We start from the raw sequence: 15,977 nt of genomic DNA, 5'->3' as shown, positions 1-15,977 counted from the left end.
GGAATTTATGGGTGGTCACAAGATCCTGGTTACCCAAAAAATCATTTTAAATTATTTTATTAATAATTTTCGATAAATCTTAATAGTCAGAATCAGTCAATTAGAAAATGAATTTATCTAGTTAAAAAATAATTAAGCTAGTTAAAAAATTAATTAAGTATTATTAATAAAAATTAATTAGGTATTAGTTTTAAAAATTAAATATGAAAATAGGTGAAAGAGAATATAATTGTCTCATAAAATATAATATTAATTAGACCCCTTGATAATATCCTAAAAATTATAAAAAAAAATTAGCCTGATTAATTATTTTTTAAAAAATTATTCTAATTCACCATATTTTAACCATTTATTATTGCCCATAATTTTTTAAAAGTAAAAAACTATTTTTTTTTAAATACTTATTCATATTATTTCTAAAATCAACAAAAAAACATTATTACAATTATTTTAGAAACAGTTTTCCATAAAGGGTTTCTTTCGTGAAGCTCATCAACCCGAAGCCCGACGCACCCGACCCGATAGAGCATCCGGCTCCCTCTCCGTGTCTCCCACACGTTTCCCCCGTGATATATATTGCTTGTCGCTTGCTTCGGACGCTAGGGTTTCCGCCATCTTCCTCAGCGAGCATCTGAAGGGAGTCGAGGTACGTTTCCGGCGCCTTCTCCTCTTCTCTAGCTCCGGTTTTGTTTTCGGTACCTTTATGAGCTCTCGATTTGTTGATTCCGTCTAACTTGGTCTCCGTTCTCTTCTCATGGATCAGGGCTCGCGTTACCTTGCAGTAGTAGGTCTTCGTATTCAATCATGTCGGATCGACTGACACGTATCGCTATCGTCAGCTCTGATCGATGCAAACCGAAGAAGTGCCGCCAGGAGTGCAAGAAGAGCTGCCCGGTTGTCAAAACTGGTCTGCATATCCTTGCTTACATTTAGGAAGCGCTATTTATTATTTTATTTCAAATCTTTCTCTTTTTTTATAGTTATTTATGGATGCCGTTCCTAATTCAACATAATTTTTGTACTATTCATTTGGCATTTGCATCTCGAATATACCTTTTGTTAGATTTGTAGTTCTATTTAGATTAATTAAAGTTTTTCAATGTTTAGGATATCCAAGGGGCTAAACAATTTATTGAGGCAAAACATTGAATATGGTTCAGCGTGTTCCTTGGTTTAACAAATTTATAAAATCAGATGTTATTTTCATTTCTTTCAAAGATAAGTGTCTAGATTTGATTACAAAATGAGACGTGGGAAACTTTCTTATTTTTCATCGCTAGATACATGGACATGCTAAACATTATTACAGTGATAAAAAATTAATATAATTTAATGTTTATATCAAAAAGGTATTTTTCTTCGACTTTACAACTTTTATAGCAGACCATGAGATTTGATGCTATTATCTGTTTAGTTCTACTTTGATTTGAATATCATTTTTTTTATTGTATTATGTACTTATTTGTCTAGAGGAATTATGTTGTTCAATTTATCATTTGCTTTTAACAGGAAAACTATGTATAGAAGTGACTTCTGCCTCAAAAATTGCTTTCATTTCTGAGGAGTTATGCATTGGATGTGGTATCTGTGTCAAGGTATCCTGGTCTTCCTTTTGGATTTAATTATATTTTTTTGACATTGATCATCTTAGAGACTTAATATATCTCTGACTTTTGTTACTATTTATTCTTTGATGGTAGAAATGCCCGTTTGAGGCCATTCAGATTATCAACCTACCAAAGGACTTGGATAAAGATACAACCCATCGTTATGGACCAAACACATTTAAACTGCATAGGTAAGTGAAATTTGTATGTTGTAATATGGTCTTCTTCTTTTTTTTTACTAATATTTATTTATTTTGCATAATGGATGTATGCTTATACAGATTGCCAGTTCCAAGACCTGGACAAGTTCTGGGCCTGGTTGGGACAAATGGTATAGGGAAGTCTACTGCACTCAAAGTACTGGCTGGGAAGTTGAAGCCTAACTTGGGCCGATTCAACGTAATTAACTAATTTTCTAGTTTCCTTTGGAGTATATATTAGTGTTATTTAATTTTTCTCTTTTGCAGAATCCTCCTGATTGGCAAGAGATTTTGACATATTTCCGTGGCTCAGAGCTTCAGAATTATTTCACTCGTATACTGGAGGATAATCTAAAGGTTCTCAAAAGCATGTTTTGCCTCTTTCTATCCTTATTCTGTAGTAGGCTAGATACCTGGTAGATGATTACTTCAATATATGCACTTGATAACCTAATAGACTGTTTCATTTAGTTTTGGTTGAGACATTTGTCATCCAGCTAAGTTTCTCAAATAATTTTTTTTTACCCTCAAAAAGAATTTAGGCCAAGTTTCTCCATTGTGCATTCAATTGTTCATCATATAATTGAACATCATGTATTCGACTGATTTGCATAAGGCAACAATATTAATAGTCAAAATTTCTAGCCATTTTTATGGTGTTTGTGAAGATTCATGCAAGGGACACAATTTCTGTGGTTTATTTGTAAAAAATTAAGCTGTTGCGGTTGATACACATGTCAAAATCAAGATAATGACAGAATGATGAAAATCTGAACATAAAAATTCAATTATGTGCTTGCTTCGGGTGCTGGTTTCCCTGATGCAATAAGTATAAATAATAAGAGTTTCTTATTCAGTTAATTATATTTGTTTTCACGTATATACGTTTATCATGTATTCGTATATACTGGCTTCTGTTGCATATGTATATTGGACCACACAAGTTGCCTATGATGGTTCATTAGATTTCAGGTCATATTTAGTCTTCTGGTACTCAAATTTCACACCAAATTTTTAGTCATTTACAAAGGCATGTAAAATACCTTGGTTTCTGATTATCAAGTCTTTTATATGCTTATTATTTTAACAATGAAATATTTTCTCATATTTCAGTATGTATCTGCTTTATTGATTACATATAATATAATAATATATACAATTAGCAGCTTGTCTCTTCATGCTAACTTTATTTCTTTTGTATAATGCAGGCAATCATCAAACCCCAATATGTGGATCACATTCCAAAAGCTGTTCAAGGGAACGTAGGTCAGGTTCTAGACCAAAAAAATGAGAGAGAGATGAAGGCTGAACTATGTGCTGATCTGGAGTTAAATCAAGTTATTGATCGAAATGTGGGGGATTTGTCTGGTGGGGAATTGCAAAGATTTGCTATTGCAGTAGTTGCTATACAAAATGCAGAGATATATATGTTTGACGAGCCTTCAAGCTATCTTGATGTGAAGCAGAGGCTTAAAGCAGCACAAGTTGTTCGCTCCCTCCTTAGGCCTAACAGGTATCTGGGTCTGTTGTTTTAAGTGGTTTTTGTGGTCTAACATCAAAAGTCCCCAACTCTCTTATTTGTTTTTTTCAGCTATGTTATTGTTGTTGAACACGACTTGAGTGTACTGGACTACTTGTCCGATTTCATTTGTTGCTTGTATGGGAAGCCAGGTGCTTATGGAGTTGTTACATTACCCTTCTCTGTGCGAGAAGGAATCAACATTTTTTTGGCTGGCTTTGTTCCAACAGAAAATCTCCGGTTTAGAGATGAATCACTTACATTTAAGGTAGATCCTTGTGTTAATGGAGAACATATGGCATGAGAAACTCTACTCTAAATTTGTTGCATCATTTAGGTCGCTGAGACTCCCCAAGAAAGCGCTGAGGATATACAGACATACCAACGTTATCGATATCCTACCATGACTAAAACCCAAGGGAATTTCAAGCTTAAAGTGTTTGAGGGTGAATTTACTGATTCGCAGATAATTGTGATGCTGGGTGAGAATGGAACCGGAAAGACGACATTTATAAGGATGCTGGTAATTAACATCCCTCACTTCTCTGCTTTCATGTTTCCTTGTTGCACTGTCTAATAATTGCCAGGCAACACAACATTATGTATATGAATTGGTCCCTAAAATTATATAGTTATTGTATTCCTACATGAGCATACTAAATTATGGAGTTTTTATATTTCTACGGACCATATTCTAAATGAGGTTACTGCAAGTTTCTTGTGGCATCAACTACATAAGTTTATTAGAATTTAGCAATATTTTGATGCCTATCTAAATACTAAATGGCATGTATGTAAATTCTTTAGGTTAATAATGATTGTATGCAATATTTTGTGTGCTTTTGTGATTTCTTCTGTGGATGCTTTAGGAATCATTCCTGCAGCATATGAACCTGGTGTTAATTTCCTTCTTTTGCTAGAGTTTCGCCATTTGGTTGTGACACACAAGCTAGAAACCATCGTTTCACTTTACTCATCTTGTTTGTGTTTGGCAATTTCCAGGCAGGATTACTGAAGCCTGATACTGTGGAAGATTCAGATGTTGAAATACCTGAATTTAATGTTTCATACAAGCCTCAGAAAATTAGTCCAAAATTTCAATCAACCGTAAGGCACTTGCTGCATCAGAAAATACGGGATTCATATTTGCATCCGCAATTTGTGAGTGATGTCATGAAACCATTGCAAATCGAGCAATTAATGGACCAAGAAGTTGTGAATCTTTCTGGTGGAGAATTACAACGAGTTGCAATATGTTTGTGTCTTGGGAAGGTTTGTCTTTCTAGTATTTTTCTGTTCTTATATTAAATTGATTGTTGGATAAATTATATGTATACTGTGTGACTTAGTGTTGAATAATTCAGTACTAGAGAGGACTCATATAAATGCCTTAAATAATCCATAATCTTTGAATCTTGTTTTTCCTTTATATTCTCATTAAGTTGCATTTTGACTATTATTCAAATGGTATGACTTGTGGACTTGAATAACATCTGTGATATTTTTTTATGAGATATTAATTCCTGAATCTTTATCCAGCCTGCAGATATTTATCTGATAGATGAACCAAGTGCTTATCTTGATTCAGAGCAGCGTATCGTTGCCTCAAAGGTGATTAAAAGGTTCATCCTGCATGCCAAGAAAACAGCTTTCATTGTTGAGCATGATTTCATCATGGCAACCTACTTGGCTGATAAAGTCATCGTTTATGAGGGGCGGCCTTCTATTGATTGTGTCGCTAATGCGCCTCAGTCTTTGGTATCTGGGATGAACCTATTCTTATCTGTGAGTACAGAAATATTTAGTTTCCATCATCTTTAATTATTTTTCTTCCCTCTAAATAAGTCTTTTGCTGGATCTGTCGGTGATTGATGGAGTTCTTTTAGAATCAATCATCAGCTCTTCAGCCTTTGGCATTTATAAATTATTTGCTTATTGATTTCAATGTTCTGGATCACATTTTTCATTATCTTCGCTTTTGGCAAAAGAAGATGCTGTTTCATTTCTTGACTTTCCTTGCAGCATCTTGACATTACTTTCCGTCGAGATCCAACCAACTACAGGCCCAGAATAAATAAGTTGGACTCTACCAAAGATCGAGATCAGAAAGCTGCTGGATCTTACTACTACCTTGATGATTAATCAAATTCTTTTGCTCCGCTACATACAGGTTCATTCCCTCTACCTGTGCACTGTCTTCTTGTTCTTCATATCATCATTAAAAATTGGTTCAAAAATCAAACTGGAAAGCTCCTGAACACTGCTCGACTAGTTGAACTCAACTGCTTGAACTGCAATTGCATATCAAATCAAGAACTGACCCACCCAGACAAGCTGACTAATTGACCAACCTTTGATTGAGCAAATTCAATTGCATAAATATCACAATAATCCTACATTTTAGTTACAAAAATTCATCTGATACATTAGCCAATCTAAATATATCTAATATACTAGAACGTAAAAAAATAAGTATTGACGAAAATATATCTATTAATCCAATATTAAAGTACATAAATTTGTTATTGTTATGTCAAAATTGTAAAATATATTATCCATCTAATATTGAAGTAGATAAGAATCGTTCTGGTTAATCTGGTTTTTATCCTGGTCAAGTGCAGATCTGATCCCATTGTGCAATCAGATCTGATATTATGTTTTGAACATGTCATGGTTGTTTGTATATTATTTGCTTTCAACTGTTCATGTTTTCCATTCAACAATCCATGTAATTTTTTTTTGTTCCTTCTCAAAGAAAACACAATTCTACCACACTGAGCTACATTGCTTGCAGACGCATTCATCTTCGCTCTCCTTTTTCATCCTGAAGATGAAACTTCTCTGGCAAACAATTCATTACCGCAGGCAGTAGACTCAGTCTTTTCCTCAATGCTTCATGAAGAAACATAAGATGCTGCTTTCCTGGTTATTGTGAGCCTACTCGGGAATAGACTATTACTGGTCAAGTTGATATTTAGATAACAGTGATAGTATTTTATTGGTGGATGTTGCTGTGGGCATGTCTAAATTGTATCAGTGTTCTTTTCTTGACGTCACTTATTATGTATCACATATTTGAAATTTTGTTTTTGTATTTATTATTGAAACCTTGGGTTTTTTTTCCCAATATATCTGGTGTGATTGTGCCGCTGTTGGGAAAGTTTTTGAGTAGATTTTTTTTTTTTTGGCAACAACATTCTATAAGCTATCTATCTGCACTTTCTGTATGTAGGCTAATTCAAAAACCAAGTTTTTTATATGGAAAACTTTTCATTAATTGTTTTGTAAAAAAGGATGGATTGTTTATCTTTTAGTTGTTTACTTGCGAAAGAATAGATGGATTAATTGTGAACCTATTCGTGATTTGTTGAAAAAAAATTATCCACCCAAAATCGGGCGTTTTGGATTCGTATCGAACCGCTCGTGAGCACTGTTATAGATGAAGATGTATGCTTATTTTCAAAAAAAAAAGTGATTTCCAAATCGCCGTTTTTATATATTTTTTTTATTCAGGAAATAACTAATGGGCTGAAAATCGTACAGGGTACATATATGTGATGTTTATATAAAGGTTTATTTTAAAGTTTAGGACGGTAGCCTTCAGGCCCGGCTCAAGGCACATATCATTAAAATTTATGTCTAGAGTTCAAATATTATTGAAACCTATTGATTAAATAATTAAGTAAAGGTATTAAAAAAATTAAATTGAATCATTAATATTAATTAATAATAATATACACATTAATAAATATATGCTAATTAATATTAATAACATCTTATTAATTAATTCATTATTTCTATTTTCACATTACTTTCTCATAATTATAATTAGTCAAGATTTTATTTTATTTAATCTTATTTCCCACTTAATCAGGATTTTATTCTATTTAATTACATATCTGGTAAAATGTTTCACAAAAAAAAAATAAAATTAAAATTAATAAAATTTTATTTACTTTTCGATATCTCAAAAAGATTAAATAATTTAACAGTTAAGAAAATTATCTAAATATTAATGAGAAAATTAAATTTTATATTTAAATAATATTTTATTTTTTAAAAATAAATTATTTTTTTTAAATGATGATTCTTAATCCAAATTCAAATGAAAAAAAATTTAAATTCCTTTTAAAAATATATTTAAAAAATTAATTTATTTTTAACTAAGACCTCGAAGAATCTTGGAATCTTGAGACGGCCTGGTGACCTTTCCCGGGCTCACCCCTAGGAAAAATATGAAAGTACGAGTGATTTTTCAGTGGCCTTTCCCGGGCTCATCCTTGGGATAAATCTGAAAGTACGAGTGATTTTTCGTTCAGTAGTCAACGTTTTAGATTTTTTATCCCACGAGCAAAATATATATTACAGTCCGTCATAGTTCGAACTGTACATACTTGGATAGTCTATGTTCATCTTCCCACTGCATCATGCTTGACTTTCCAAAAAGCAGAAACCATGGCTTTAAAATGAGCTCAAGCTGAATTCATCAAAAGGAATGCAGTTACGATGGGAGACATAAAATGATGAGAAAAGTTGGAGGAAACTTTTTGAGTTTCCCTCAACTCAGCAATCTATTGATCAAGCATGATTAACTGGGGCATGAAGATCAAGGTGAGTTTTATGTACTTGAATCTATTACTTAATATATCTTCCCAGTAAGTTTAAGAAGTACGTGAAAACCAAGTCTAGCCATTGATCAACATTGTTCCGAATAAGGGAATTGAATTATAATGAAAACCAAGCTGAGTTTCATGTTATCTGAATCTAGTAGTCAGCATTGTGTTCGAGTTAAGGGAAATACCAACCGAACAGCATTCAACATCCAGAAAACTGCCAAACAAAATGTGTCCCAAGCACAAATATCATAAGAACGTCTGTGTCCTGGCTCATCGTAAGAACTATAACTGAAGTCTTCGCATTAACTTGGAAATCACATAGTACATGATGACACTAGCAGACATCAGATGTACCATCTGCTACCTGGCTATAGTCACAAGGAGAACTGTAACTGAAGTCTTGGCATCAACTTGGAGTTGAAGTACACGAAAACTGTGTGTTTAGTTTTATGTACCTGAGTCTATTAGTCCGCATTTTTTTCAGGCAAGGGAATTGAAGTGCAGCAATGATAGTATCCACCTTCATCATGCTTGAATCTCTGGGACAAATGCACCTGCGGAATGTGGTATTCCCCCCAGTCCTCGGAACCATAAACTCTGAAAATGTGTCGCGCGTCAAAATAATCCTGTATCTTTCTCCTACTTGTCCTGAAAACAATTTGCCTTCGTACTTGGAAACAAAAATTTTCACAGCAAAATAGTTGCAAATAACAGGAGAATAGTGAGCACCTTTTCCTGTGTCGAGCATTCATCACAGTTGCATGTAGCTGCATTTAGAGTGTTAGGAATTGGAATTTAGTAGTGAACAAGAACTTATTCTTGCTTTCCTAGTGCTTTTGAGATTTTCCTAGTGCAAAATTATGGTCTAAATGCAATAATAGCAACTGAGACGCTGAGATTTGGCATCCTCTAACTAACAACAAACCACACACCTACTAGCTTGCAATTTCAATATGTGGGATTAGAAAAGAATTACCTTCAGTGATTGTTGAGCATCCTTTTCGAGAACGAGACCAGCTTCAACATAAGCATCAATAATAACCTCTGTGGGGGTTGCAAAAGGTCAAGTGTGAACATTTTGGCATCAAAAAGTTTGTGTTTTCTAGCATTCGAATATCTGTGAAGTTGGAAAATGTTTGGATACGGCAAGCACGCAACAACCGTCCCTCTTCATCAATTTCCTTGACTGGGGCATGCACAACTCGGGCCTTAGCAGGCGAACCTTTCATGCACGCCTGCAAACAAGATCCAAAATCAAATATTTCCTTTGTACTTTTGGAAAGGACCGTGGAAGTTGTAGCTAAGGTCCTGGTTGGCTTACACACACTACATATTCCCTAAGCAGATTGAGATTGATAGAAATACACTAAAAGGATCAATAGCAAAATCATCAAACTTCGCTATAATATGGTTCGGATATGCACACTGCACACATCTTAGCTTGAGTAGCAAAGCACCACAAAAAACTCAGGAATCTTGCCCGACAAAATTAAGATCTACAGGCAAGGCATAAACCATCAAAAGAACTAGCTACAACCAAAATCATCAATAGTTACATAATGCGCATCCAACATGAAGTAGTTAACAATGGAAGTACAAGAATTAATCTGAATACTCGGAACCAGTTTTATTACAAGGAAAATGCCAAATCAAAAGATTTTGGTTTCTTTGAGAGAACCATCAGGAATTTCAATGAGAAAAATTGCTGATTAAACAACTGCCTGCAAATGTAGTTGATCATCTAAAATAGATCATATTTTGGACCTCAAGATTTCAAGTGGAGATATAACAGTGACAGAATGAAGACTACAATGATCAAAATAGAGGAACAAAAGTGACATACCAATCCTCTAAGTCTTACGGAAACAGGCTGGTTTTCCAAAGCATCCAGCACTTTTGATGATATTTTCTGTGATCGACAAGGAAAATATCCAACTATCAATCAACCAATTCCCAGAATACCCGTGAGTAGATAGTTTACCTGCAGAACCTTAGCAGCCATAGCGATCCGTTCTTTGTTCCATAATTTCAGCATTAGAACAGTTAGATGGAATGTTTTTGGTTTTATAAAGATGGATTTCTCAATGCCCATATCTGTATTATTCAACAAGGATGATCAACAATATTTAACTGGCAAAATTAGAAAGAACAAACAAATAAAAAAATATTGGATGTATGATATAAATAAAGAATTTGCAAGTCTCATAGTTTATAGAAATACAATAATCACACAAATCAGTCACATGAAGAATGACTTAGGAAAGGACAAAGGACTAACATTTTCCTACCTGACAAAATAGAAGCTTTAGAAGTAGATTTATATCCTATAGAATCCATCTTTACTTTCACATGTTTGTTTTCTTCCCCAACTTCAAGCTGAACAGAAACTTTCTGATTTATTGATTGGTTATCCTCCTCATCTGTAGCATCTTCATTTGATTCATGTTCCAGGTCATCCTCAGGCCCAACTGCAGCATCTCCAAGAATAGACTTCTGGAAACGAATTAGCTTTTCCACCAGTTCCGGGTGGAGAGCCAATGGTAGGGATATAAAGTGAGAATAATCAAGCCTTGGGCTTTTCACGGCCTGTAAATGACAACTGAAAGTTAACTATTCCACAAGAGCTGCATAATAAACTAAAGCAGCTTTATAAACGATGGCATCAAATTAATTTGACCAAATGAAATTTACTTTTACTCAACTAAAATGACATTGATATGATAAATTAGTTTGCTGCAGCCTGCACAAATATTAAATTAATGTAAAAACATTATACTGTAATAACCAAGATATTTGAACCCAACGTCTAGATGAGAGAATTATTCTTCACAACCATTTCATGGCAACTAGCGTACAATTATGAGAGGACTGTTCCTCATAACCATTAGACAGTAACTAATATAAAATTTCCTAATTAACTAATCAAGTTGATTAACCTCTTCAATTATCCTAGTTATCTTTTCTGAAGCTTTAGCAACACTTCCAATTGAGCCCTCAACAACTGCAAAAGGGGAAATTTTGATCCAATTACCCAATGAGAACAAAATCAAAAAATAATATAAACAATAAAAAAAGACTGACAAATAATTAATTTTCTTCATGGAAGCCAAAACTGGCAACAGGTACAAGCGTAGTGTCAGTGAACATTCAATATCATATATGTTGATAGTTGTAGGTCATGTATTTTTTATATTCTTTTATACAGCAATAAGACTCCAATAAAGAGCCATGCCAAAACAAAAGTACACATCAATTAGAAAAACAGATTAAGAGAACAAAAGAGCATGCATTGGCCTCACTGCTTAACAAAACAAGTATAAAGGATACATCTTTTAAAAAAAAAACTTATTCTTCATTGAGTACAGATGAGGCAAATTACAAGTTGATCAAGCACGTGTTTGTTAATTATTAACTAAAGTAGGTTTGAAATCCTTGCAAAAAGGAATTCTTCTTGTTTTACTCTCGGTTGTGTTTCCTGAGGAAGGAAAATTGCAGGGGAGAGAATCAGAGTATCAGAGTAGGGAAATAAAGTTAAAGGGGAAAATATACAGAAATTTATCTCTCATTTGTGTTTCCTTGAATGATAAATATATGGACTGTTGAATATGTCATTTCAAAAATACAACCAAAATATGTTAAGTATATCATTCTCATTAAAGAAATCTTTCTCGGAGATTAAAAAACTGTAACGATAGGGAACTATAAGGGCCAGTATTTGCTTTGAAGTCGGCTTCAGTAGAATCTAGCCATGCAGGAAACACTAATACAAACAATGTGGAGGAGAAATAACAACAAACACTAGAAGTAGACCAGCACATTAAGAAAACTTAATAGTGAAAGCTATGTGACAATAAGAACAAAAGGTTTCTGAGGAAAGAAAGTCCAATTGTTAAATACTAACTCACCAATACTGCAATCCTCTTTAGAGGAAGGCAGCACAATATTAACGCCAAAATCTCCCTCAATCTGTTTTTGCGTTGAACCACTAAAAGATAGAAAATTTTGTATTTCAAGACTACTAGAGATTTTTCGATAAAAGTGAGGAATAAAAGCATTATACTAGATGAAACAAACAATGCATAGAGAATTCTGAAGGTCATACCCTCTTCCTTTAATAAAGCGAATCAAAGAAGCATCTACCTGTAGAAATTATTTTAGATTTGTAAATGAATTCCGGTTGTCTTGCAATATAACTTACATTAAATTATCCACCAAAACTTGCAAGAAAAGAAAAACCAAGAATAGGAGACTATAAATTGAGGGTGTGAACCAAGATATACATTCATTGAACAGAAAGAGAAGAATCTCAAGAGATACCTCAATAGAAACTGAAGAACTTTTATCTTGGCTTCCTAAATCAGCACCCTTCTCAACTGTAATCTGTTCAGGGTTTTCACGAGATATGGAAGCGGTAGTAGAATCATGACTTTTGGAGAAAGTTCCTGCTATGGTTTCTAAATGGCTCGCATGATCGACTATGCTAGAACTTGTAGTTAATTTTTCCAAATGGTTATCATGATCCACTATGTTAGAACTTGTGGTTAATGTCATTGAAGTGTCAGACGTAGACTCATCCTGGGTGAAGACCTGCTCATCCGAATCACCTGTAGGCTTGTTCTTTTGTCCTTCAGGCTGTTGGCATTGAAGATCTGATCCTTTATCATAGTCAACTGTATTAAATGATATCTTAGAATAATTAGATGGACAAAGTCCCAAGAAACTCCTTTTAAGCTTCAAATGAAAGAAGACTTCTAAATTCTTCAAAGGTTCTTTAGAGTTCCTAAAAAATCCTTTATAATTTCGATAAGCTTCCATTTCCTAAACATAGACTTGCAATTCAACAGCTTCTAGAATAAACATTGTGATTTACCAAGGCTATAGTACACCTAGCTAAACTTGTCTTTACAAAACAAGATGATTTTCCATTGTACCACTAAATATGAAACAAACTCCCAATTGATGTTTGACAATTATTTAGAGAGAACAAAAATGTAACTATGGCTTCGTAAACTCAAAGCATACATATAGTTGCAATTGTCTCTTAGATAGCAAGGAGTCATTCCCTAAAGAGCATATAATAAAAAGTAGAGAGTAGTTACATGGCCTTTTAGATTTTTTTTTTAAATATTCGCAAAACATTTCCAATAGCAGTTGAATGCATGGTTATCCTGAATGTATAAAGCTTCAACGATACATTCAGCCCATTGCAGTTTGTCCTGCATCTACAGATTTATTATTATTGAAAAATGTTTTCTACAATGCATAGCAGACAACAAGAACAATAGTACATGAGCACTGACTGATCTTCCAGTCGTAGAAGAATTTGCTGCATGAAAATTCTTGCAGATTTTCAATAGACAATAGAAATAAGGTATAAAATTGTTTTCCTAGTTTAACTATAAATACGAATAAGCTTATTATGAGAAGCACACGAAAATTATTAGGTGCATATATCAACCTAAATTACATGACTCTCAGGATAAGGATTAGATGATTCTCAACTAATCATATTGAAGTGAATACAAATTAACAATTCAGTTCATAGCTTCAGGATACAAAAACAAATCAGTAGCCACATTATCTTATTGTTCAGATACTAGTAAATTCCTGGCCATGATTTTGGTTTCCTGGGAAGTTACAGTACCTTCAAAATCAAGTGGAAGGAAAGGCAGAAACTTAGGAGAGAGGTTTCCTTTGTACTGTCTACTTGAAGATAGAGGAAAGGAAACAATTTGAGAGCAAATGATAAAATTAGCCCTTCAATTTTGTCATTTCTAAGACATGAACAGTTAAACCAATCCTTACAACATTCTTTCCCCTCTTTAATCCACTTTTGGTCTGAAACAGATGTGGGCAAAGGAGCTTCAAATTGTTCCCTTCCCCCCTTTGGGGTTTCTTCTACTGAAGTAGACAAGGAAATTGACTGCTCTGCTCTGCTCTTTCCTGCGTCTCGAGCTCCCTCCCCCTCATGTAGACACACCCTCAAAATCAAGTGGAAGGAAAGGCAAAAACTTAAAAAAGAACCATAATGAATTAGTTTGCTTGAGGCCTTATCCCCAACAAAAGGAAATAAATCTAGTTCATATTAAATGGGCTCTCATATATTTGCTACATACCTAGCTAAGATTTGTTTTTTTTTGAAAGCCACCGAATCTTGGAAAATGACTTGGAATTAAGTTAAAAAGCATAGAGAGTGCTTTCTAGAATTATGTATAATAGGAGTAGCATATTTGCCAATATGTCTCAGACCTTTCTAAACAGATGAAGTCATTTGGAATGCTCATGAGTCATGGTTAGGAAATAAAAAAATAGGATCCAAAGTAAAAGAAAGGTTCTATTTAGAAGAATTGGATATTAGCTCAGTATGAAACTCAAAAATATGCAGAATTCATTGAATCAGGAAAAACCTTCATGTGAAGTTGACTGAGTAGAGATTGGTCTCCATACATGCATAATTTCTTTCCGCTTTTTATGCCGATCCATCTTAGCTACTTCATTCATAGAATTAGATATTTTCCATTTGCAGCTCAATATCTGACCACGAGCCCAAACCTAAACATGTAAGCCAAATCCTGTCAGCCTGTTTGGAACCAATTCTTGTTTGAAAAAGGAATTTTGTTTCTTTACTAGAAAAGAAATTTGTGAGGGTTCGAATTTGAATTCTTGTTTTCAGACTTAAGTGAGAATATGAGAATGGGCATTCAGTTTGAAGAAACTAAAATATAGAGTTCATGGTTTTTTTCTAAATCACCACCACAACCAATTTTGATTAGCGTTCCAGAACCCAAATTGGTAAAGATAATAGAGACTAGTTCCTTTTTGTTTGCTGGTAAAACACAGGAATCTAGTGCAATGTCAGAAATAGAATTTCAATTCCAAGCAAAAGTTAGAGAAATTAACCTGATTCTGACTTGAAGGATTCGCGAGACCGTTCAGCGGACGCACAACTTTGAGGAGGCGATCTATTCTGCACAAGAATCAGCAGTCGAGTCAGGAAGGAACCAAACGACTGCATTTAGGCAAAACGGAGGAGGAAGCGATGCAGATCAAAGGGGATTAGGATGATCTCAATCGGAGAATTAACTGAAAGATCTTCACCTCGAGAGTGAATAGCATGAGGCGATCATCTGGAATCGTCTAGCAGAAAGAGAGCAGTCGCGCCGCCACTTGGGGTTGGATTCATCGGAGAGGAAAACGAACGGAAGCCCGTCGCGTGCTCGCGTGAATGCGTGAGGCGCACGTGGACTGAGATATTTGATATCGTTGAATAATTGATGAGATTCACTACTTTCCTCCACTGACCAATTCCAACCCAACTCACTACTCGCTATCCCAAATTGGATGTTAAACTCAAAATCGATATTAATTTCATAATCGTACGCGCACCCGGCACCCACAAGTTTAACCCAAACTAGAAACAAACTGACAAGTACCCGCAGATCAATCGTGTTCCCACAACAATTCAAAATCAACTTTTACGCAATCGGTGAAATAAACTTCTTTGAAATTAATTGAACGCAATAAATAACTATATGACCTTTTTACATATTTAAAAACATATTAAATTATTTTTTAAATCTTATTTTTGACATCCGATATCCATTGTCATTCCAATAGAACAAGATTTGATTGATTAGAATAATATTAGATAGGGATATAATCATATGGCAACGTTATATTCAGACAATACAAGAAGAGAGGAAGAGATTAAAAGAATGAGAAATATAAAGGAAAAAATATTGATTAAAAACAATTTGTTGACCGTAAAGGTATGGTAAATTAGGAGTAGAAAAAGGGTCGCACGAGAAAGGCATAAAAATAAAATTAAAGAAATGAATGGAAAAGAAAAAATTTCAACAAATTTTTACACACGTTTCACTAAAACCATGTTTATTTATCAGTGAAAGCAATGCTAAAAAAAGGGGAAAAAGAAGCGATTCTTCTATCGCTTCATCCTTTGCTCGTAATTCACCCTTTAACTTATTTACTCAGTAAACAAACCCTAAAACATAGACAAATGCACACGATGAAACCA

General features: G+C 34.1%; 2 protein-coding genes across 7 annotated transcripts; one reads left to right on the top strand and one right to left on the bottom strand.

Annotated features, from left to right (window-relative positions):
• The first annotated feature begins 504 nt into the window (after positions 1–504).
• Positions 505–6,455, top strand: LOC122009629 (ABC transporter E family member 2-like). 2 transcript variants are annotated; one of them, XM_042565862.1, is made up of 13 exons: positions 505–646; positions 764–907; positions 1,510–1,595; positions 1,701–1,798; positions 1,889–2,006; positions 2,075–2,164; positions 3,016–3,320; positions 3,399–3,594; positions 3,664–3,849; positions 4,329–4,598; positions 4,866–5,111; positions 5,349–5,496; positions 6,157–6,455. In XM_042565862.1, the coding sequence occupies exons 2-12, from the start codon at positions 805–807 to the stop codon at positions 5,466–5,468; spliced, it is 1,818 nt and encodes a 605-aa protein (XP_042421796.1). In that variant the 5' UTR covers positions 505–646; positions 764–804; the 3' UTR covers positions 5,469–5,496; positions 6,157–6,455. The 2 variants fall into 2 exon arrangements, with proteins under 2 accessions (XP_042421796.1, XP_042421795.1); XM_042565861.1 differs by having other exon boundaries at positions 6,121–6,455.
• Positions 6,456–8,012: 1,557 nt separating this feature from the next.
• On the bottom strand, positions 8,013–15,387 carry LOC122009630. Of its 5 annotated transcripts, none has more exons than XM_042565867.1 (15): positions 15,041–15,387; positions 14,843–14,909; positions 14,350–14,494; positions 12,260–12,612; positions 12,045–12,082; positions 11,848–11,927; positions 10,879–10,943; positions 10,231–10,528; positions 9,924–10,036; positions 9,786–9,851; positions 9,087–9,177; positions 8,919–8,986; positions 8,672–8,709; positions 8,398–8,590; positions 8,013–8,310 (listed from the first exon to the last, which is right to left on the bottom strand). In XM_042565867.1, the coding sequence occupies exons 1-14, from the start codon at positions 15,067–15,069 to the stop codon at positions 8,407–8,409; spliced, it is 1,635 nt and encodes a 544-aa protein (XP_042421801.1). In that variant the 5' UTR covers positions 15,070–15,387; the 3' UTR covers positions 8,013–8,310; positions 8,398–8,406. The 5 variants fall into 5 exon arrangements, with proteins under 5 accessions (XP_042421801.1, XP_042421800.1, XP_042421797.1 ...); XM_042565866.1 differs by having other exon boundaries at positions 14,843–14,951; positions 15,041–15,274; XM_042565863.1 differs by having other exon boundaries at positions 8,013–8,328; positions 15,041–15,274.
• Between the last annotated feature and the right edge of the window lie 590 nt (positions 15,388–15,977).

The sequence above is a fragment of the Zingiber officinale genome, chromosome 8A (assembly GCF_018446385.1).
Source record: "Zingiber officinale cultivar Zhangliang chromosome 8A, Zo_v1.1, whole genome shotgun sequence".
NCBI classification, from domain to species: domain Eukaryota; kingdom Viridiplantae; phylum Streptophyta; class Magnoliopsida; order Zingiberales; family Zingiberaceae; genus Zingiber; species Zingiber officinale.
Note: the sequence above shows the minus strand (reverse complement) of the source record. Positions and strands in the feature narration are given on the sequence as shown.